Raw genomic sequence first — 24,146 nt, forward strand, 5'->3', positions numbered from 1 at the left:
TCCCCTTCCCAAATTCAAAAAAAACTCACCACGCAGCCCGTGTTAACCCCATAATGCTTATTAACCCCCCCCTGTGGCGCTGGCTGTTCCCATGTGATCCCGTCATGGCGGCCTCCCTTGATGGCCCAGGGGCCCGTATGGCCTTTCTTGATCAGTTGAGCCTCTGGGGCCCAAAGAGAAGAGGCGACCTGCTGCGGGTCCCCTCTGCTCGCCAGGCCCTATTCGCCAGTAAGGGCTGTAATGCTCTGATGGCGGAACTAATGGCAGGATTAGAGCTGATCATAGACGTGACTATCTTTTCTTTTCATCTGTCTGTGACTTTTACAATATTTGTTTCAGGGTGAAGATCTGACCTATATTAATACTACAGAGACATATATGAGGGGTGATGAGCGGTGTAAAGATGAGATTCCTACATATGACTACCCAGGTAAGTAGTATCCACTAAATGCAGAGAAGTCACAGATTCTTCTTAGTCACCGGCTATGGCTGCTTTATCGGTTGTATAGCCCGGTTGTATCACAATCGTGTGATCACCATTTTGCCTCTAGACCTCAACATTCTCCTCCATCCAAACTTTGACACATCAGCTCTAAACTGTTATAAAAAAAGTATTTGAATGTCTAATATTTCTTCTTGAAACTGATGTGACATCTACCATTGGTCCTTATAATAGTTTAGCTTGAAAGAGCCCCATACTCTAATTACCCCAGAGGTTTCACCACTAGTTACTCATTTATTACTGATGAAGACTGTTGAGTTTGATTATTTCAGTAAATGTGTTATTGTCTTTAGTCACAGTTTTTGACTACAGTAGTTACTGCTCAAATCCTTTGACTTAACCACTTCCTGCAGTCCTTTTTTGTTCCTAATCAGGACCCAATTTTTCGAACCTGATGTGTGTCACTTTGTAGTGATAACTTTGGAATTATTCACAAAGGATAATAGGAAACAAATGGACCTTACAGATTATTTTCCAATTTCTCTTGAATGTGACAGTACCCTATATACAATTGTACACTACTGTCTGGGCACATGGCACGGTTAAGAAGCTATTTAGCTATTTGACTGCAGGTCTTGCAGAAATAGTTTGTGGATACGATGCATTGGGGGCACTGTTCGTGGTCACCTGGCAGCTCAAAAGATGTCCACCATGAAAGGACTTGGCGCTATCTACTCCATTTTACAGATCCCAGGGATTGCCTTGTTCATCATACTTTAACCCTTCTACTTGGGTCTGATCTTAGCCAGACAGAGACCCCTAGGCTTTGACCATGGTGTTACCTTCTGTTATGTGATGTGAGATGTAGCAAGAATAGTCAGGTAACCGGGTCAGTACCAGGAGAGCAGAGAAAATACAAAATCAGAAGACACAAGAGTAGTCAGTAAGCGAGCCGAGGTCACAACAGGAAACAAATAAACAAGCCTGGAGAGGAGCACAGAGGAATTAACCAGAGGAGAAGGCTGTATCTGACAGCGTCCAGCAATATGCTTTGAGCTTTAGGAGGGTGTGGTGCTTTCCAACTGGCTGGAGCAGGGAGCTGGACAACACACATCCATACTGCCAGATTGGATGGCACTACAAATCCCAGGTACCCTAATCTTAGTGGCAGGGCAGAGCCTGCGTCGCCCAGAGCTTCTTTTTTTGATGTCTCCTCTATTAACCAGTGCCTCATGTAGAATGAATAAGGTCATGCCTGGTAACAGAACCAGACATCACAGCAGCAGATCCCAGAGGAGATAGGACATACCATATGCAGAAGCCCTAATATGAGAAAATGGCAGAAAACCAGAGCAGTAGAAATCCCCATAAATTAACTTCATTTTGGAAATTATAACCCTCAGGGGATTAATGTATTGTAGTAGTGACTATGTTGACCCCAGACCCACTTTCCAGAAATTAGTGCGCAGTGGATGTTGGAGAGTGAAAATTGCAAATATGCCATTTTATTACCCAACACACAGTGCCCAGATTGTGCTCCAGGAGACACACGCATTGTAAATTAAGTGGGTTCTTATCACTATAGCAATTTATTATTTATTATCATTATTAATTTTTATAGCGCCATTTATTCCATGGCGCTTTACACGTGCTTTATACATGGATGCTAAATATGGTTTGGGCACACTGCAAGGCTCAGAAGCGAGGGGAAAATTTGACTTTGGGAGAGCGGATATTGCTGGATTGGTGTATTGAAGCCATGGTGCTTTTCAAGAGCCTTTGAGCCACTTGTAATGTACAAACCTGTTTTTCACTGACAGATGATGGAATTGATTTTTTGGGAGATGAGTAGAAGGTTTATTGGTGTAATTTTCTCTATCCCCATGATGGCACCACGGAGAGAGGGGTCCGCCCCCAGGGACAGGAAACCTACAGGTGAAAAAGGGCGTACCTCTCTCCCACATCAGTTGGTTTCCTGTCCCTGACGGGGAACCTACAGCACGTACCTGAAGGATTCTTCGTGGAGTTCCAGGGGCTGATGCAGTCGACTTTCTAACAGGGGGCGCCCTGTTACGGCTGGATCAAGCGGTTTTTTCCTCTCTTTTTTCTCCCTTTCCTGAAGCACCACCACAGGGGTCGGCGGGCCTCATGGGTGAGTGGAGGAAGGCAGTGAAAGGATCCAGTCTGCCTTCCATGAAAAAAAAAAAAAAAAAAAGAGAGGGGGGGTAAGGAGCAGGTGACGGCGGTCACCGGAGGACTCTTAATGATAATATGGAGGTAGCGGCGGCTATCTTTCCATAAAAGGCCAAGTAAGACGGGCCAGAGGACACCGGCGTAATTACCGGTAAATCGGTGTGGGCGTCGGTAATGGAGCGCTGGTGCGCTCACCGGCGCCATCATCGCGAAAACGCAGCGCTACTGCGCGCGCGCCGGCGTCCCAGTACATTCATTCCCTCATGTGAAGCTGGCAGAGAACCGGAAGTTGGGCGGGCGCATGCGCAAACAGTCACTTCCGGTTTCGCCGGCACTAATGCATAAAAGCAACGCCAGCACAGGGAAAATGGTGGCAAATTCAAACTCCAAGTGCACCTTACAGTGCGGAGGCCACCATGAGCGAAAGCGAGCAGCAGGTTATGCAGGAAGCCGTCCAGCGATCTCCTGAGCAGGCACAAGTGCAGCGGCGTCTGCACCCACAGCAGCAGCGCAAAGGAAACTCGTCCTCTGTACAGCGCAGCAGCAGCGGACGATCAGAGTCTCAACGCAGTCGGGGGTCTGCAAAAACCACACGGCCGGCGACGATTCCAGCGGATACAGTCACCAGGCCTGAGACGGTATCTCTGATCCACAGGGGGTGAGTGATCTACGTGAAAGTGCTGACTTTAATGTAGGGCTCTTTCTGTTCTAGGGGAGGAAAAGTACAGCCAAAACTAAGCACAGAGAATGTGCCATATGTTCAGACGAGCTGCCTTCCTCCTGGGAGAAGAGACTATGCAGCGTCTGTATAAAAAAGACGATTCAGGAGGAAACCCCATCATTTGCATCCGAATTAAAGTCACTAATAAAAAGCCAGGTGGAAAGTGCCATTAAAGGCATTAAAGCCACAAAGAAAAAACATAAGAAAACACCTGAGTCCCCCGTATCCAGTGCGGACGAGTCAGAGAGTGAACTATCTGACTCGAATAATTCGTCAGATTCTGACACCTCTTCAGTATCCTCTGAGGGGGGGCGCAGTTGCTTCCCTATCGACGAAACAGACGCTTTAGTGAAAGCGGTCAGAGCAACAATGGGTCTAGTGGAGGAGCGACCTAAAAAAACAGCGCAGGACATAATGTTCAGCGGTCTGGAACAAAAAAGAAAAAGAGCATTTCCAGTAAATGAGAAAATTCACTCTCTAATTAAAAGAGAGTGGAAAAAACCAGACAAAAAAGCTCTCCTCACCCCCAAAAGAAAATACCCGTTTGATGACCCAGCCTGCTCATCCTGGAGTAAGGCACCAAAATTAGATGTGGCCATAGCAAAGGCCTCAAAAAAGTTTGCCCTACCTTTTGAGGACATGGGTACCTTAAAAGATCCGATGGACAAAAAAGCCGAGGTTTTTCTAAAAAACTCTTGGGAAGCGGCAGGAGGCGGACTTAAACCAGCGGTCGCGGCCACCTGCACAGCTCGCGCGCTAATGGTGTGGCTTGAGCACTTGGATTCCCAATTAAAAGGAAAAGTCTCTAGAGACACGATTCAAAAATCAGTGTCCGTAATGAAAGGTGCAGCAGCCTTTTTGGCGGATGCATCTGTAGACTCAGCCAGACTAGCAGCCAGGGCTGCCGCCTTTTCGAACGCCGCAAGACGTGCCCTGTGGCTAAAATGTTGGCCAGGGGACCTTCAGACAAAGACAAAACTATGTTCAATACCCTGTGAGGGGGAATTCTTGTTCGGCACAACGCTAGATGACATCCTCGAGAAAGCCGAGGACAAGAAAAAGTCTTTCCCTGGTTTCCCCAACCAATCATACAGACGTTCCTTTCGGAATAAAAAATTTATGCGGAGAAAACCTCCGAAAGGGAACAAAGAAACATGGGAGGAAAAAAGAAATAAAACCAGAGGGTTCCTATTCAACAAACCCACTCCCGACAACAAGAAAACTCAATGAAGGTGTCCCCCAGGTTGGCGGGAGACTAACAGAGTTCCTCCCAGCCTGGGAAAAAATTTCAAGCAGCCCCTGGATACTAGGCATAGTACGAGAAGGGCTCAAGCTAAAGTTCCGCATTCCCCCCAACAACCTCTTCATGGTGACACCACAGAGACAGTCTCAAGAACAGTCGGCTCTTCAGGAAGAGATTCTAGGCCTAGTCCAGAAGGAAGTCCTACAGGAAGTCCCTCACCAGGAAAGAGGCATGGGCTTCTACTCTCCCCTCTTCCTCCGAAAGAAGCCAGATGGATCATACAGGACAATAATAAATCTCAAAAAGTTAAACAGTTTTCTCGAGATCCCACACTTCAAAATGGAGACAATAAAATCTTGCGTAAAAATACTCTTTCCCAGGTGTTTCATGACTGTTCTAGACCTACGAGATGCATACTATCATGTACCGATCCACAAGGATCATCAAAAGTACCTCCGGCTGGCAGTGAATATCCAGGGGGAGGTGAAACATTATCAGTTTCGGGCCCTCCCTTTTGGGTTAGCTATCGCACCCCGGGTATTCACGAAACTAATGTCGGAAGTGATGGCTCATATACGAGAGCAGAATATCCTGATAGTCCCATACCTGGACGACCTCCTTGTGGCAGGGACATCATTCCATCACTGCAAACAGCAGTTGGATTTGGTTATGACTTCTCTGTCAAGCCTAGGTTGGCTGTTGAACCTTACCAAATCCAAAGTAGTCCCATCACAGGTACAGGAGTACTTGGGGATAGTCCTCGACTCGACCACACAAACGTGTTATCTTCCTCAGGGGAAGATTCAAAAGATGACACAGGCAGCGGTACAGTTGTCATCATCCCCAGTCACCACACTCAGGAAAGCCATGTCCCTGCTGGGCTCCATGACATCCTGTATCCCGGCAGTGCAGTGGGCACAATGCCATTCCCGAGACTTACAATGGGAGACTTTAAGTTCAAGCCTGTGTCTGGGAGGAAATTTAGACGGGCGGTTAAGCATATCACCAACTACGATACACTCCCTACAGTGGTGGGCAGATCCGATAAATCTTACCAAGGGGGTCCCCTGGTCACTACCAACAGAGAAAATCCTAACGACCGATGCAAGCCCCTGGGGGTGGGGTGCTCATATAGACGGTCAGGTGACACAAGGGAACTGGAACAAAAATCAGGAGCTAACCTCATCAAATATGAAAGAACTGCTAGCGGTAAAACTCGCCCTAATACACTTCCAAAACATCATCCGCTCCCACCACGTAAAAGTCTTTTCGGACAATCAGGTAGTGGTAGCATACCTAAACCACCAAGGGGGCACCAGGTCACAAACACTGATGGAAGAAACCCGGTCTATCTTCTACATTGCAGAACACAATCTGAAGTCCCTAACAGCCCTTTACATAAAGGGTTCAGAAAACCAGACCGCAGACTTCCTCAGCAGAACACGCTTGAGACAGGGGGAGTGGGAGCTGAAACAGTCGGTATTCAACCAAATAGTGAAACGTTGGGGAGAGCCAGAAATAGACCTATTTGCGGACTTTCAGAATCGGAAAGTGAGGAAGTTCTGCTCAATCGACCCCCGGGGAGGGCCAGTAGCTCTGGACGCTCTCACAGTCCCCTGGAACTATCGCCTCTCCTACGCGTTCCCTCCAATATCCCTCATTCCCCTAGTCTTGAGGAAAATTCGGGAGGAGGGAGCAACAGTGATAATCATAGCTCCATTCTGGCCTCGCAGGATATGGTTTTCTTGGCTGAGAAAGATGTCCTTAGACAGTCCGTGGGTTCTACCAGACACGCAAAATCTGTTATCCCAGGGCCCAGTGTGTCACCCCAATGTGAAAAGCCTACATATGACAGCCTGGCTTTTGAAAGGAAGCTATTAAGCAGCAAAGGGTCTTCATCCAACCTGGTGTCCACATTACTACAGAGTAGGAAACCCGTAACCACCAAAATATACGGCAAAGTGTGGAAAAAATTCATGTCTGTATCAGGGGTTGACCCAGGGGGGGAAATCCCAATAGATAAGATTCTCGAATTCCTGCAAAAGGGTTTGGAAAAAGGGCTAGCTACGAGTACTCTAAAAGTTCAGGTAGCAGCCTTGGGAGCACTATATAATTATGATCTAGCCAGAAACCGATGGATCGTGAGATTCATCAAAGCCTCGGGTAGATTAAAACCGGTTCCTTTGCATAATGCCCCTCCATGGGATCTAAACCTTGTTCTAAATGCACTAACCAAATCTCCTTTTGAGCCCTTGGCAGACGCACCCCTAAAGATTCTATCTTTAAAAACAACACTCTTAGTGGCCCTAACCTCAGCCCGTCGCGTTAGTGACATACAAGCATTGTCCGCGGGCCCTCCCTTCACTCAAATTCTTGAGGACAGAGTCATTCTAAAAACGGACCCGGCTTACCTCCCAAAAGTCGCGTCTCAATTTCACAGGACACAAGAGGTCTCCCTGCCCTCATTCTGTCCCAACCCCAAGAATGAGGGAGAAAAAACACTACATACCCTTGATGTTAGGAGGTGCCTACTCCAATACTTGTCAGCCACTAGAGAGTGCAGGAAGGATAGGGCTCTGTTTGTCTGCTTCCAGGGTCCACGGAAGGGACAGAAAGCGTCAAAAGCTACGCTAGCGAGGTGGATAAGAGATGCCATCGCCCTATCCTACTCTTCCAGCGGGACGGCCATCCCGGAGAATATAAAAGCGCACTCGACCAGAGCAGTGGCATCATCCTGGGCGGAAAGAGCGGGCGCTTCAATACAACAGATATGTAGAGCGGCCACTTGGTCTTCCCAGTCTACATTTTTCAGACACTACCGCTTAGACTTGACCTCCTCTGATCTCACCTTTGGTCGAAGGGTTCTAGAGGCAGTGGTCCCTCCCTAAAAAATTACAATCTATGTAAATCTCTCCGTGGTGCCATCATGGGGATAGAGAAAATCGTAGTTACTTACCGATAACGGTATTTCTCTGATCCCATGATGGCACCCGTATATTCCCTCCCTTTTCACACACAGGTGTGCACACTATAATGTATAGTTAGTTACCTTTAGTCACGGTGCCTCTGTTAAGTAAAAAATTGTTAAGTTTAATTTGTGTAAATATCAAATTGCAGCTGAAGTTCTGTATAAGGCTCTGTTAACCAACTGATGTGGGAGAGAGGTACGCCCTTTTTCACCTGTAGGTTTCCTGTCCCTGGGGGCGGACCCCTCTCTCCGTGGTGCCATCATGGGATCAGAGAAATACCGTTATCGGTAAGTAACTACGATTTTCCTCAACATAACATTGTTTGGTGACTTTTTACTCTATATTTCGGAGGCAGAATGGACAATCAGTTGAACACAACGCTCTACTGGTTCATCCTATGAGGTTTTCTATTAGACTGTGAGCTGTCATTGTCTTAGTGAATAATTACGTATTCAACATAACTTGTCATGTTGTGGATAGTTTACGTACAAATGTTAAAATATGTAAAATTCAAGGATTTTTTTATGAAAACTAATTGGTTTTATTTTTAACAGATGACTGCACCAGGCAATCAGAGGGGCAGCTGACATCTTCAGTTTTTAAATCAGATAATCTTGAGATCCCACAGGATACAATTGAAGTGAATGCCATTACTCCAGATATACCATCATCCCTTCACAGCAAAGATCTGTCGTCTGATCTTTTGAAACAGGTCCTGTCTTCTGATTCATTACCGACTACTAAGGAAAATCAAAGTCACAAAATAAGCATTAAAAAAACAAATTGGTCCTGAAGTAAAGAAACCATTTTGACTTTTAGAATATGGAAATCATTTTCCCCTCCAAGAATCATTTCTTAAGCATCAAAAAATTCACACAGCAGAGAATAGATTTTCTTGTTCCAAGTGTGGGAGATGTTTTAACCAGAAGTGGAATCTTGTTATACACCAAAGAACTCACACAGGGGAGAAGCCTTTTTCATGTTCAGAATGTGGGAAATGTTTTCAACAGAAATCAGCTTTGGTTACGCACCAAAGAACTCACATAGGGGAGAAGCCTTTTTCATGTTCAGAATGTGGGAAATGTTTTCAACAGAAATCAGCTTTGGTTACGCACCAAAGAACTCACATAGGGGAGAAGCCTTTTTCATGTTCAGAATGTGGGAAATGTTTTAATCGGAAAGTGTATCTTGATAGCCACCAGAGATTACACACAGGAGAGAAGCCTTTTTCCTGTTCAGAATGTGGGAAATGTTTTAACCACAAATCAGATTTGGTTAAGCACCAGAGAACTCACACAGGTGAGAAGCCTTTTTCATGTTCAGAATGTGGGAAATGTTTTAAAGAGAAATCTGCTTTGGGGCGATCCATGACACCATTCTAAACAACTGCACTCCTCAAGATGCTCAAAACCACATTCAAGAAGTTTATTAACCCTTCAGGTGTTTCACAGGAATATTTGGAATGTTTAAAAAAAAAAAAAAATGAACATTTCACTTTTTCACACAAAATTTACTTCAGATACAATTTGTTTTATTTTACCAAGGGTAACAGCAGAAATTGGACCCCAAAAGTTGTACAATTTGTCCTGAGTACGCTGATACCCCATGTGTGGGGGTAAACTACTGTTGGGCGCATGGCAGAGCTCAGAAGGGAAGGAGCGCCGTTTGGAATGCATACTTTGATGGTATGGTCTGCAGGCGTCACGTTGCGTTTGCAGAGCCCCTCATGAACCTAAACAGTAGAAACCCCCCACAAGTGACCCCATATTGGAAACTAGACCCCCAAAGGAACTTATCTAGATGTGTTGTGAGAACTTCGAACCCCCAAGTTTTTCACTACAGTTTATAATGCAGAGCCATGAAAATAAAAAATCTTTTTTCCCACAAAAATGAATTTTAGCCCCCAAATTTTTATTTTCCTAAGGGTAACTAGAGAAATTGGACCCCAATAGTTGTTGTCCAAGTTGTCCTGAATATGCTGCTACCCCATATATTGGGATAAACCCCTGTTTGGGCCTACAAGAGAGCTCGGAAGGGAAGGAGCATTGTTTTACTTTTTCAACGCAGAATTGGCTGGAATTGAGATCGGATGCCATGTTGCTTTTGGAGAGCCCCTGATGTGTCTAAACAGAGGAAACCTCCCAATTGTAACTCCAACCCTAACCCGAACACACCCCTAACCCTAATCCCAACCCTAACCACACCCCTAACCCCAATACACCCTTAACCCCAACACACTCCTAACCCTAATCCCAACTCTAACCACACCCCTAACTCCCAACACACCCCTAACCCTAATCTCAACCATAATCCTAAGCACACCTAACCCTGACACACCCCTAACCCTAATCCCAACCGTAAATGTAATCCCAACCCTAACTTTAGCCCCAACCCTTACTTTAGCCCTAACCCTAATGGGAAAATTAATACATTTTTTTTATTTTATTATTTTTCCCTAACTATAAGGTGATGATAAAGGGGGGTTTGATTTACTATTTATAGCGGGTTTTTATATTTGGCAGCTGTCACACACTAAAAGACGCTTTTTATTGCAAAAAATAGTTTTTGCGTCACCACATTTTGGAAGCTATAATTTTTCCATATTTTGGTCAACAGTCACGTGAGGTCTTGTTTTTTGCTGAACAAGTTGATGTTTTTATTGGTACCAATTTTCGGGCACGTGACTTTTTTGATTGCTTTTTATTCCGATTTTTGTGAGGCAGCATGAACAAAAACCAGCAATTAATGAATTTCTTTTTTGGAGGGGTGCCTACCGTTCTGCGTTTGGTAAAATTGATAAAGCAGTTTTATTCTTCGGGTCAGTACGATTACAGCGATATCTCATTTATATCTTTTTTTATGTTTTGGCGCTTTTATACAATAAAAACAATTTTATATAAAAAATAATTTTTGCATCACTTTATTCTGAGGGCTATAACTTTTTATTTGTTTCGCTAATGACGCTGTATGGTGGCTCGATTTTTGGCAGGACAAGATGACGTTTTCAGCGGTACTATGTTTATTTATATCTGTCTTTTTGACCGCGTGTTTTTCCACTTTTTGTTCGGCGGTATGATAAAGCATCGTGTTTTGCCACGTGTGGTTTTTTTTTTTTTTATTACGGTGTTCACTGAAGGGGTTAACTAGTGGGACAGTTTTATAGGTCGGGTCGTTACAGAAGTGGCGATACTGGTGTACTTTTATTTATTTTTTATTTACATAAAGAAATGTATTTATTGGAACAATATTTTTTTTTCTTTATTTAGGATTTTTTTTAAAAATATTTCTACAGTGTAATTTTTTTTTTTTAAACTTTTTTTTACTTTGCCCCACGAGGGGACATCACTATATATTATCAGATTGCTGATCTGACACTTTGCTCACAAGCCAACCTCCCTGCAGGACCCGGAAGGACCCCCTCGGCCATCTTGGATCCGGGGTCTGCAGTGAGGATTACAAAGGAGACCCTTGGAACAGCGCGATCACATCGCATTGTTCCGAGGGTCTCAGGGAAGCACGCAGGGAGCCCCATCCCTGCGTGATGCTTCCCTATGCCACCGGAACGCTGTGATCATGTTTAATCGCAGTGTTTCGGGGGTTAAAGTGCCAGGAGCGGTCACAGTGCCGGATGTCAGCTGTGATAATCGGCTGACACTCGGCTGTGATTAACCGTGCTCCCCCTGTGAGCGCGGCTGATCGGGTATGACATACTATCCCGTCCATGGGAATTAAAGGGACTCTGTCACCTGAATTTGGAGGGAACAATCTTCAGCCATAGGGGCGGGGTTTTTGGGTGTTTGATTCACCCTTTCCTTACCCGCTGGCTGCATGCTGGCTGCAATATTGGATTGAAGTTCATTCTGTCCTCTGTAGTACATGCCTGCACAAGGCAATCTTGCCTTACGCAGGCGTGTACTATGGAGGACAGTCCCTTTAAGTCCCAGGTCACATGGACGGGACAGTACGTCCGATGGCAGAAAGGGGTTAAGCAATAAGCCCAAAAATATTCAAAACCAGATAAGGCTCAGCTGCATGTTAAAGAACAGGTACATGTCATCAAATCAAGAAGTTATGAAAAAAAAAAACAAACCTCAGAGCTCTGAAACACACAAACTACTTAGCTGCTGAAGAAATTGCTATGACCGGCACAATAGCAGGGTTTGGAGTTCAGATACATAAGGAAACGATACCTCTTCATAGTGTGCTGCATGATACGGTGCATGTTCATCCATGTTGCTATTGTGCCGGTCTTAGCAATCTCTTCAATCACTATAATTGTGGTATACTGTCCAAACAAACTCTCATTTCAATATCTCTACTCCTATTCCTTTCCCCATCCCACAGGGCTAAATAGGGGTAGGAGGGACAGTCGCCAGTGATCGGGGGTGCCATTGCACAGGTGTAGGGTGCCAACCTCCGCTGGTAGGTAGGAACAGTTCAGTTTAGTGATGGGTACAGGCACCTCCTGGTATCTTTAACCCCTTCACCCCCGGAGCTTTTTCCGTTTTTCCGTTTTCGTTTTTCGCTCCCCTCCTTCCCAGAGCCATAACTTTTTTATTTTTTCGTCAATTTGGCCATGTGAGGGCTTATTTTTTGCGGGACGAGTTGTACTTTTGAACGACATCATTGGTTTTAGCATGACGTGTACTAGAAAACGGGAAAAAAATTTCAAGTGCAGTGAAATTGCAAAAAAAGTGCAATCCCACACTTGTTTTTTGCTTGCCTATTTTGCTAGGTTCACTAAATGCTAAAACTGACCTGCCATTATGATTCTCCAGGTCACTACGAGTTCATAGACACCTAACATGACTAGGTTATTTTTCACCTAAGTGGTGAAAAAAAATTCCAAACTTTGCAAAAAACAAAACAAAACAAAATTGCGCCATTTTCCGATACTCGTAGCGTCTCCATTTTTCGTGATCTGGGGTCGGTTGAGGGCTTATTTTTTGCGTGCCGAGCTGGCGTTTTTAATGATCGCATTTCGGTGTAGATACGTTCTTTTGATCGCCCGTTATTGCATTTTAATGCAATGTCGTGGCGACCAAAAAAACGTAAATCTGGCGTTTCTAAGTTTTTTTTCTCATTACGCCATTTAGCGATCAGGTTAATGTTTTTTTTATTGATAGATCGGGCGATTCTGAATGCGGCGATACCAAATATGTGTAGGTTGGGGGTTTTTTTTATTGATTTATTTTGATTGGGGCGAAAGGGGGGTGATTTAAACTTTTATATTTTTTTTATTTTTTTCACATTTTTAAAAACTTTTTTTTTTTACTTTTGCCATGCTTCTATAGCCTCCATGGGAGGCTAGAAGCAGGCACAGCCCGATCGGCTCTGCTACATAACAGCGATCATCAGATCGCTGTTATGTAGCAGAAATGCAGGTGTGCTGTGAGCGCCGACCACAGGGTGGCTCTCACAGCTACCGGCAATCAGTAACCATAGAGGTCTCAAGGACCTCTATGGTTACAATGGAGGAGCATCGCCGACCCCCGATCATGTGATGTGACGGGGGTCGGCGATGCGCTCATATCCGGCCGCACGGCCGGATGCGGTAGTTAAATGCTGCTGTCTGCGTTTGACAGCGGCATTTAACTAGTTAATAGCGGCGGGTGATCGCGATTTCACCCGCCGCTATTGCGCGCACATGTCAGCTGTAAAAAACAGCTGACATGTCGCGACTTTGATGTGCGCTCACCGCCGGAGCGCACATCAAAGCGGGGGTCCCGACATGTGACGTACTATTCCGTCACATGTCGGGAAGGGGTTAAAATGGTGGTAGTGGTTCTTGTTATCACCTTACTGCGTTAAGACGTAATTAAAGGTAACTTTTTAAGTACAGTTTTTACACGGTGAATTTCTTTGTTCAATTTTTCTGTACTGGAACAATCTTATTCTAGCTGTGATTTCCTCATGGGTTGTGCTCACAGCCCAACACAGTGCAGGAAGATTGGCGTTTGCCACAGAAGACCAGGATTGGCACATTCGCCACTGGTGCCCTGTGCTCTTCACAGATGAAAGCAGGTTCACACTGAGCACATGTGACAGACGTGAAGGAGTGTAGAGCCGCCGTGGAGAGCGATCTGCTGCCTGCAACAACCTTCAGCATGACCGGTTTGGCAGTGGGTCAGTAATGGTGTGGGGTGGCATTCCTTTGGAGGGCCACATAGCCCTCCATGTGCTTGCCAGAGGTAGCCTGACTGTCATTAGGTACCGAGATGAGATCCTCAGACCCCTTGTGAGACCATATGCTGGTGCAGTTGGGCCTGGGTTCGTCCTAATGCAGGACATTGCCAGACCTCATGTGGCTGGAGTGTGTCAGCAGTTCCTGCAAGATGAAGGCATTGAAGCTACGGACTGGCCTGCCCGTTCCCCAGACCTGAATCTGATTGAACACATCTGGGACATCATGTCTTGCACGATCCATCAACGTCACGTTGCACAACAGACTGTTCAGGAGTTGGCGGATGCTTTAGTCCACGTCTGGGAGGAGATCCCTCAGGAGACCATTCGCCGCCTCATCAGAAGTATGCCCAGGCTTGTAGGGAGGTCATACAGGCACATAGAGGCAACACACACACAACTGAACATCATTTCCTTGTCTTGAGGCATTTCCACTGAAGTTGGATCAGCCTGTAATTTGACTTTCCACTTTGATTTTGAGTATCATTCCAAATCCAGACCTCCATGGAATATTCATTTTGATTTACATTGATAATTTTTATGTTTTATTGTTCTCAACACATTCCACTATGTAACGCATAAAAATTTGCAACTGAAATATTTCATTCATTGATATCTAGGATGTGGTATTTTAGTGTTCCCTTTATTTTTTTGAGCCGTGTATATAGGTTTTATTAGTAGATGTAAAGAAAACTAAATACTGTAAAATAATCACTCATGTGTTTCCCTTATTATCTCCAGTAATTGTATTATTACACAGGATTCTATGATGTTACATCGGCTTATCTTCTGAATTAGGTCTCTACAATATCGGATCCTCTCAGCGAAGATCTTCTATATAAGAGAATTTTCCTGATTTACCCATTAAGGATGGATATGGACAGATACAAGATGGTGGAGAGAATATTACACCTCACCCTAGAGATCCTCTTCCGGCTTACTGGAGAGGTGAGAGACTCTGATGACATCACATTACATCATTCTTATCTATGGGAATAACAGATGGGCAGAACTGGAGAGGTGAGGACTCTGGAAATGTCTGTAGTGAGATTTATGAATTTGTCTCTCCATAACCAGGATTACACAGTAGTGAAGAAGACCTCTAGTGAACGCTGTCAGGACCCTGTGTCTGAGGGATTGGGAAGACCCCTAAGCCCAGTCACGGGGACTCCACCTCACCTGATACATGAGGACATCATTGACCAGAAGATCCTAGAACTCACCTACAAGATGATTGAGCTGCTGACTGGACAGGTGACACTGCTGGGAATGCTGGGACATTATACAGTAACACTGTGAAGGTTTCAGGGGATAACGGTATCATTGTGTGTGTCAGGTTCCTATAAGGTGTCAGGATGTCGCCGTCTATTTCTCCATGGAGGAGTGGGAGTATTTAGCAGGACACAAAGATGTATACAAGGACATCATAATGGAGGTTCCCCAGCCCCTCACATCACCAGGTAATAGACAGGACTAAATACATACGGCCTATAATTATCTGTAGGTAAAGAATGAATTCAGTCCCTGTATGTGCTTCCTCCAGTTCTATCCAGTAGGAGGACAACACCAGAGAGATGTCCCAATCCTCTTCTTCCACAGGACTATAAACAAGAAGATCCCAATGTTCCTCAGGATCATCAGGTAGATGGAGAGAAGGTGTCATGAGATCTCCCCTCTGATGTGTAGACGGCTGTGAAGGTCTTGTGCTCGGTCTTGTTTTATTCACCAGTATTATATATTTTATACTTGTGTAATGAGAACGGTGCAGATGGCAGGCAGGGCTGCCACCAGGAATTTCGGTGTCCCATACTGGCAAAACTTTCGGGCCCACTTGGGACTCTGCCCAGGCTACACCACCCCCCCAGCTCCGTCTCCAACTCTCGAACCTTCCACAGTACCACTGCCCACTCATAGAAAAACTCTGCATCTGTATAATGCATCCCATAGTTATATATAGTTGAATAATGCATCCCCTTAGGAATATAATGCACCTCTATAGTACTATAATGCACCCCCATAATAGTATAATGCACCCCCATAGTAGTATAATGCATCTCATAGTATAATGCCCTCCCATAGTGGTATAATGCACTTCATAGTATAATGCACCTCATAGTATAATGCACCCCCATAGTGGTATGATGCACTTCATAGTATAATGCACCCCCATAGTAGTATAATGCACCTCCATAGTAGTATAATGCATTTCATAGTATAATGCCCTCCCATAGTGGTATAATGCACTTCATAGTATAATGCACCTCATAGTATAATGCCCTCCCATAGTGGTATGATGCACTTCATAGTATAATGCACCCCCATAGTAGTATAATGCACCCCCATAGTAGTATAATGCAGCGTCATACTGCAGCTTTACAAAAAAAAAAGTTTATCCTGACCTGGCTGAGGTCCAGCGGTGTCCTCCACCTGATACATCTGAGGTGTGTACCATCATATGTGAGTGTCATTATACGTCGGCAACGTGCCCTCTGACATCAGCTGCCAGCTTATGATCTCCCGCAAAGCAACAGATTTTAACTTGCCGTGCGTCTGACGATGCATGATCAGTTGAGCCTCTGGGGCCCAAAGAGAAGAGGTGACCTGCTGCGGGTCCCCTCTGCTCGCCAGGCCCTATTCGCCAGTAAGGGCTGTAATGCTCTGATGGCGGAACTAATGGCAGGATTAGAGCTGATCATAGATGTGACTATCTTTTCTTTTCATCTGTCTGTGACTTTTACAATATTTGTTTCAGGGTGAAGATCTGACCTATATTAATACTACAGAGACATATATGAGGGGTGATGAGCGGTGTAAAGAGGAGATTCCTACATATGACTACCCAGGTGAGTAGTATCCACTAAATGCAGAGAAGTCACAGATTCTTCTTAGTCACCAGCTATGGCTGCTTTATCGGTTGTATAGCCCGGTTGTATCACCATCGTGTGATCACCATTTTGCCTCTAGACCTCAACATTCTCCTCCATCCAAACTTTGACACATCAGCTCTAAACTGTTATAAAAAAAAGTATTTGAATGTCTAATATTTCTTCTTGAAACTGATGTGACATCTACCATTGGTCCTTATAATAGTTTAGCTTGAAAGAGCCCCATACTCTAATTACCCCAGAGGTTTCACCACTAGTTACTCATTTATTACTGATGAAGACTGTTGAGTTTGATTATTTCAGTAAATGTGTTATTGTCTTTAGTCACAGTTTTTGACTACAGTAGTTACTGCTCAAATCCTCTGACTTAACCACTTCCTGCAGTCCTTTTTTGTTCCTAATCAGGACCCAATTTTTCGAACCTGATGTGTCACTTTGAAGTGATAACTTTGGAATTCTTCAAAAAGGATAATAGGAAACAAATGGACCTTACAAATTATTTTCCAATTTCTCTTGAATGTGACAGTACCCTATATACAATTGTACACTACTATCTGGGCACATAGCAGGGTTAAGAAGCTATTTAGCTATTTGACTGCAGATCTTGCAGAAATAGTTTGCGGATACAATGCATTGGGGGCACTGTTCGTGGTCACCTGGAAGCTCAAAAGATGTCCACCATGAAAGGACTTGGCGCTATCTACTCCATTTTACAGATCCCAGGGATTGCCTTGTTCATCATACTTTAACCCTTCTACTTGGGTCTGATCTTAGCCAGACAGAGACCCCTAGGCTTTGGCCATGGTGTTACCTTATGTTATGTGATGTGAGATGTAGCAAGAATAGTCAGGTAACCGGGTCAGTACCAGGAGAGCAGAGAAAATACAAAATCAGAAGACACAAGAGTAGTCAGTAAGCGAGCCGAGGTCACAACAGGAAACAAATAAACAAGCCTGGAGAGGAGCACAGAGGAATTAACCAGAGGAGAAGGCTGTATCTGACAGCTTCCAGCAATATGCTTCGAGCTTTAGGAGGGTGTGGTGCTTTCCAACTGGCTGGAGCAGGGAGCTGGACAACACACATCCGTACTGCCAGATTGGATGGCACTACAAATCCCAGGTACCCTAATCTTTGTGGCAGGGCAGAGCCTGCGTCGCCCAGAGCTTCTGGTTTTGATGTCTCCTCTTTTTACCAGTGCCTCCTGTAGAAAGAATAAGGTCATGCCTGGTAACAGAACCAGACATCACAGCAGCAGATCCCAGAGGAGATAGGACATACCATATGCAGAAGCCCTAATATGAGAAAATGGCAGAAAACCAGAGCAGTAGAAATCCCCATAAATTGACTTCATTTTGGAAATTATAACCCTCAGGGGATTAATGTATTGTAGTAGTGACTATGTTGACCCCAGAGCCACTTTCCAGAAATTAGCACGCAGTGGATGTTGGAGATTGAAAATTGCAAATATGCCATTTTATTACCCCACACACAGTGCCCAGATTGTGCTCCAGGAGACACACACATTGTAAATTAAGTGGGTTCTTATCACTATAGCAATTTATTATTTATTATCATTATTAATTTTTATAGCGCCATTTATTCCATGGCGCTTTACACGTGCTTTATACATGGATGCTAAATATGGTTTGGGCACACTGCAAGGCTCAGAAGCGAGGGGAAAATTTGACTTTGGGAGAGCGGATATTGCTGGATTGGTGTATTGAAGCCATGGTGCTTTTCAAGAGCCTTTGAGCCACTTGTAATGTAGAAACCTGTTTTTCACTGACAGATTATGGACCTGAGTATGGAATTGGTTTTTTGGGAGATGAGTAGAAGGTTTATTGGTGTAATTTTCCTCAACATAACATTGTTTGGTGACTTTTTACTCTATATTTCGGCGGCAGAATGGACAAACAGTTGAACACCACGCTCTACTGGTTCATCCTATGAGGTTTTCTATTAGACTGTGAGCTGTCATTGTCTTAGTGAATAATTACGTATTCAACATAACTTGTCATGTTGTGGATAGTTTACGTACAAATGTTAAAATATGTAAAATTCAAGGATTTTTTTTATGAAAACTAATTGGTTTTATTTTTAACAGATGACTGCACCAGGCAATCAGAGGGGCTGCTGACATCTTCAGTTTTTAAATCAGATAATCTTGAGATCCCACAGGATACAATTGAAGTGAATGCCATTACTCCAGATATACCATCATCCCTTCACAGCAAAGATCTGTCGTCTGATCTTTTGAAACAGGTCCTGTCTTCTGATTCATTACCGACTACTAAGGAAAATCAAAGTCACAAAATAAGCATTAAAAAACAAATTGGTCCTGAAGTAAAGAAACCATTTTCACTTTTAGAATATGGAAATCATTTTCCCCTCCAAGAATCTTTTCTTAAGCATCAAAAAATTCACACAGCAGAGAATAGATTTTCTTGTTCCAAGTGTGGGAGATGTTTTAACCAGAAGTGGAATCTTGTTATACACCAAAGAACTCACACAGGGGAGAAGCCTTTTTCATGTTCAGAATGTGGGAAATGTTTTAATTGGAAAGTGCATCTTGATAGCCACCAGAGATTACACACAGGAGAGAATCCTTTTTCCTGTTCAGTATGTGGGAAATGTTTTAACCACAAATCAGATTTGGTTAAGCACCAAATAACTCACACAGGGGAGAAGCCTTTTTCATGTTCAGAATGTGGGAAATGTTTTAATCGGAAAGTGAATCTTGATAGCCACCAGAGATTACACACAGGAGTGAAGCCTTTTTCATGTTCAGAATGTGGGAAATGTTTTAATCGGAAAGTGAATCTTGATAGCCACCAGAGATTACACACAGGAGTGAAGCCTTTTTCCTGTTCAGAATGTGGGAAATGTTTTCAACAGAAATCAGCTTTGGTTACACACCAGAGAACTCACACAGGTGAGAAGCCTTTTTCCTGTTCAGAATGTGGGAAATGTTTTCAACAGAAATCAGCTTTGGTTACACACCAGAGAACTCACACAGGTGAGAAGCCTTTTTCCTGTTCAGAATGTGGGAAATGTTTTAATCAGAAAGTGAATCTTGATAGCCACCAGAGATTACACACAGGAGAGAAGCCTTTTTCCTGTTCAGAGTGTGGGAAATGTTTTAACCACAAATCAGATTTGGTTAAGCACCAGAGAACTCACACAGGTGAGAAGCCTTTTTCATGTTCAGAATGTGGGAAATATTTTAATCAGAAATCATCTTTGGTTGCACACAAGAAAACCCACACAGGAGTGAAGCCTTTTTCCTGTTCAGAATGTGGGAAATGTTTTCAACAGAAATCAGCTTTGGTTAAGCACCACAGAACTCACACAGGTGAGAAGCCTTTTTCATGTTCAGAATGTGGGAAATGTTTTCAACAGAAATCTGCTTTGGTTTCGCACCAGAGAACTCACACAGGAGAGAAGCCTTTTTCCTGTTTAGAATGTGGGAAATGTTTTAACTACAAATCAGATTTGGTTTCGCACCTGAGAACTCACACAGGAGAGAAGCCTTTTTCCTGTTTAGAATGTGGGAAATGTTTTAACTACAAATCAGATTTGGTTAAGCACCAGAGAACTCACACAGGTGAGAAGCCTTTTTCATGTTCAGAATGTGGGAAATGTTTTAATCAGAAATCATCTTTAGTTGCACACAAGAAAACCCACACAGGAGAGAAGCCTTTTTCCTGTTCAGAATGTGGGAAATGTTTTAAGTGCAAATCAAATTTGGTTACGCACCAGAGAACTCACTCAGGAGTGAAGCCTTTTTCCTGTTTAGAATGTGGGAAATGTTTTAAACACAAATCAGATTTGGTTAAGCACCAGAGAACTCACACAGGTGAGAAGCCTTTTTCATGTTCAGAATGTGGGAAATGTTTTAATCGGAAATTGAATCTTGATAGCCACCAGAGATTACACACAGGAGTGAAGCCTTTTTCCTGTTCAGAATGTGGGAAATGTTTTCAACAGAAATCAGCTTTGGTTACACACCAGAGAACTCACACAGGTGAGAAGCCTTTTTCCTGTTCAGAATGTGGGAAATGTTTTAAACAGAAATCAGCTTTGGTTAAACACCAGAGAACTCACACAGGTGAGAAGCCTTTTTCCTGTTCAGAATGTGGGAAATGTTTTCAACAGAAATCAGCTTTGGTTAAGCACCACAGAACTCACACAGGTGAGAAGCCTTTTTCATGTTCAGAATGTGGGAAATGTTTTAAAGAGAAATCTGCTTTGGTTTCGCACCAGAGAACTCACACAGGAGTGAAGCCTTTTTCCTGTTTAGAATGTGGGAAATGTTTTAACTACAAATCATATTTGGTTACGCACCAGAGAACTCACTCAGGAGTGAAGCCTTTTTCCTGTTTAGAATGTGGGAAATGTTTTAAACACAAATCAGATTTGGTTAAGCACCAGAGAACTCACACAGGTGAGAAGCCTTTTTCATGTTCAGAATGTGGGAAATGTTTTAACCACAAATCAAATTTGGTTACGCACCAGAGAACTCACTCAGGAGTGAAGCCTTTTTCCTGTTTAGAATGTGGGAAATGTTTTAAACACAAATCAAATTTGGTTAAGCACCAAAGAATTCACACAGGGGAGAAGCCTTTTTCCTGTTCCTAATGTGGGAAATGTTTTACATTGAATTCATCTCTTTAAGCCCTTCATGACCTTGGGATTTTCCGGTTTTCCGTGTTCGTTTTTCGCTCCCCTCCTTCCCAGAGCTATAACTTTTTTATTTTTCCGTCAATATGGCCATGTCAGGGCTTATTTTTTGCGAAACAAGTTGTACTTTTGAACAACATCATTGGTTTTAGCATGTCGTGTACTAGAAAACGGGAAAAAAATTCCAAGTGCGGTGAAATTGTAAAAAAAGTGCAGTCCCACACTTTTTTTTTGTTTGGCTTTTTTGCTAGGTTCATTAAATGCTAAAACTGACCTGCCATTGTGATTCTCCAGGTCATTACGAGTTCATAGACACCTAACATGACTAGGTTATTTTTTATCTATGTGGTGAAAAAAAAATTCCAAACTTTGCTAGAAAAAAGAAAAAAATTGGCCATTTTCCGATACCTGTAGCGTCTCCATTGTTCATGATCTGGGGTCGGGTGAGGGCTAATTTTTTGTGTGCCGAGCTGGCGTTTTTAATGATACCATTTCGGTGCAGATACGTTCTTTTGATCGCCCGTTATTGCATTTTAATGCAATGTCGCGGCGACCAAAAAACTGTAATTCTGGCGTTTTCGAATTTTTTTCTCGCTACCCTGTTTAGCGATCAGCCTAATGCTTTTTTGTATTGATAGATCGGGCGATTCTGAACGTGGCGATACCAAATATGTGTAGGTTTGATTAATTTTTTATTGATTTATTTGAATGGGGCAAAAGGGAGGTGATTTAAACTTTTTTTATATTTTTTTTTATTTTTTTCATTTTTTTTTTACTTTTGCCATGCTTCAATAGCCTCCATAGGAGGCTAGAAGCTGGCACCTCGCGATCGTCTCTGCTACATAGCAGTGATCATCAGATCACTGCTATGCAGCAGAAATGCAGGTGTGCTATGACACAGCTACCGGTGATCAGTAACTATAGAGGTCTCAAGGACCTCTATGGTTACTATTCAGAAGCATCGCTGACCCTCGATCATGTGACGGGGGTCAGCGATGCGCTCATTTCCGGCCGGAAGCGCCGGTTAAATGCCGCTGTCTGCGTTTGACAGTGGCATTTAACTAGTTAATAGCGGCGGGTGAATTGCGATTTCACCCTCCGCTATTGCGGGCACATGTCAGCTGTTCAAAACAGCTGACATGTCCCGGCTTTGATGCGGGCTCACCGCCGGAGCCCTGCATCAAAGCTCGGTATCTGACCTCGGACGTACTGTCCCGTCCGAGGTCAGAAAGAGGTTAATAAACATCAGAGAAGTTGCACAGGGGAGAAGCCTTTTTCATGTTCAGAATGTTGGAAATATTTAACTAAAAATTGTAACTTCTTAAACAGTTGTCTTACTACTAGGACAACACTTGTCATTCCTTATGTTTGGCCTCGTTTAAAACAAAAATACTCATACACAGCTACTTTGACAGCTCCAATTCTGCGGTGTCAGGATTCATGTGAGGTTGTTAGGCTAGGTTCACATTGCATTAGTGCAGTCTTTTCAGCGCATACGCTAACGGACTGCGCTAACGCAAGTGCTGACTTTGGCACAGCGCTAGCGCAGATGGAGCATATGCTAGCTCCATCTGCGCTAGCAGTGACGGACCCGTAAACGCTGCAGCCCGCTTCTCGGGTCCGTCACTCAATGACGGCACATCGCTAGCGCACGCCCATTGTGGACGTGCGCTAGCGATGCATCTACCCATAGGAAGTAATGGCGGCGTTAACGGACTACGTTACACCGCGTTATGCCGCGGTGTAATGTAGTCCGTTTAACGGATCACACTAACGCAGTGTGAACCTAGCCTTACAGTACACAAGCCCTGCGCCCAATCGGTGCCATCTTCACTGTCCCCGCCTTCGGAAGTATTGAACATAAACAGGAAACCAGAGCTGCGACTGCTCTCTACTTCCTCCTTTTGTTTGATTTGAAGTTGGGGACAGTGACATCAGCGCTGATTGGCCGCAGGGCTCACATGACCTGACAAACTCACATGAGCTTCATGAATGCAAGTGCTGACACTGCTGGAGCTGCATCGGCATGGAAGGTTTGAATAATTATTTTTATTTTAACAGGATCAAACATAAGGCTTGAGAAGTGATTGTCCAAGTAGAGAACAACCCTTTTAAACAAAAAAGTCCCACACAGCGAGAAGTCATTATCATACCTAGAGTGTAAAGAATGAATTACTTGAAAATTGTATTTTCTTGACTGTCAAAAATAGCTCTGACATGGAGAAAATATATACAATGGGGAAAATAACTATTGGATAATATACAGATTTTTGCAAGTTTTTCCAGCTACAAGGAATGAAGTCTGTAATTTTTGTTATTTTGTAGGTACACTTCAACTGTAAGAGACAGAATCTAAAAATAAAAGCCAGGAAATAACATTGTATGATTTTTGCATAATTAACCCCTTCCTGACCTGACGCCACGTAGGCGTCATGAAAGTCAGTGCCAATCCGACCTGTGATGCCTATGTGGCGTAATGGAGGGATCGCGTCCCTGCAAATCGGGTGAAAGGGTTAACTCCAATTTCACCCAATCTGCAGGGACAGGGGGGTGGTACTTCAAAATCTAACACAAATTCGCAACGTGGCCACATAGCCTTAGGGTTGGAATTAGAGTTAGGGTTGGAATTAGGGCTAGGGTTGGAAATAGGGTTAAGATGAGGCTTGTAGTTAGGGTGATGGTTAGGCTTAGGGGTGTGTTGGGGTTAGGGTTGCGGTTAGGGTTGGGATTAGGGTTGGGGGTGTGTTTGGGTTAGGGTTGTGATTAGGGTTATGGCTAGAGTTGGGATTAGGGTTAGGGGTGTGTTGGAGTTAGAATTGAGGGGTTTCCA

At 43.8% G+C, this 24,146-nt stretch overlaps 1 protein-coding gene and 1 long non-coding RNA gene across 2 annotated transcripts; both read left to right on the top strand.

Moving 5' to 3' along the window:
* Window positions 1–2,316: 2,316 nt before the first annotated feature.
* On the top strand, window positions 2,317–3,507 carry LOC143789777 (uncharacterized). Its single transcript, XR_013219422.1, has 2 exons — window positions 2,317–3,273; window positions 3,348–3,507. It is a non-coding gene; the product is annotated as an uncharacterized LOC143789777 (long non-coding RNA).
* A 218-nt stretch (window positions 3,508–3,725) lies between these two features.
* LOC143789776 (uncharacterized) lies at window positions 3,726–24,014 on the top strand. Its single transcript, XM_077279063.1, has 8 exons — window positions 3,726–3,729; window positions 8,388–8,929; window positions 14,550–14,699; window positions 14,829–15,005; window positions 15,088–15,211; window positions 15,295–15,392; window positions 16,504–16,594; window positions 18,741–24,014. The coding sequence occupies exons 1-8, from the start codon at window positions 3,726–3,728 to the stop codon at window positions 21,272–21,274; spliced, it is 3,720 nt and encodes a 1,239-aa protein (XP_077135178.1). The 3' UTR covers window positions 21,275–24,014.
* The last annotated feature ends 132 nt before the right edge of the window (window positions 24,015–24,146 follow it).

Source organism: Ranitomeya variabilis, unplaced genomic scaffold, assembly GCF_051348905.1.
Source record: "Ranitomeya variabilis isolate aRanVar5 unplaced genomic scaffold, aRanVar5.hap1 Scaffold_329, whole genome shotgun sequence".
Classification (NCBI taxonomy): Eukaryota; Metazoa; Chordata; class Amphibia; order Anura; family Dendrobatidae; genus Ranitomeya; species Ranitomeya variabilis.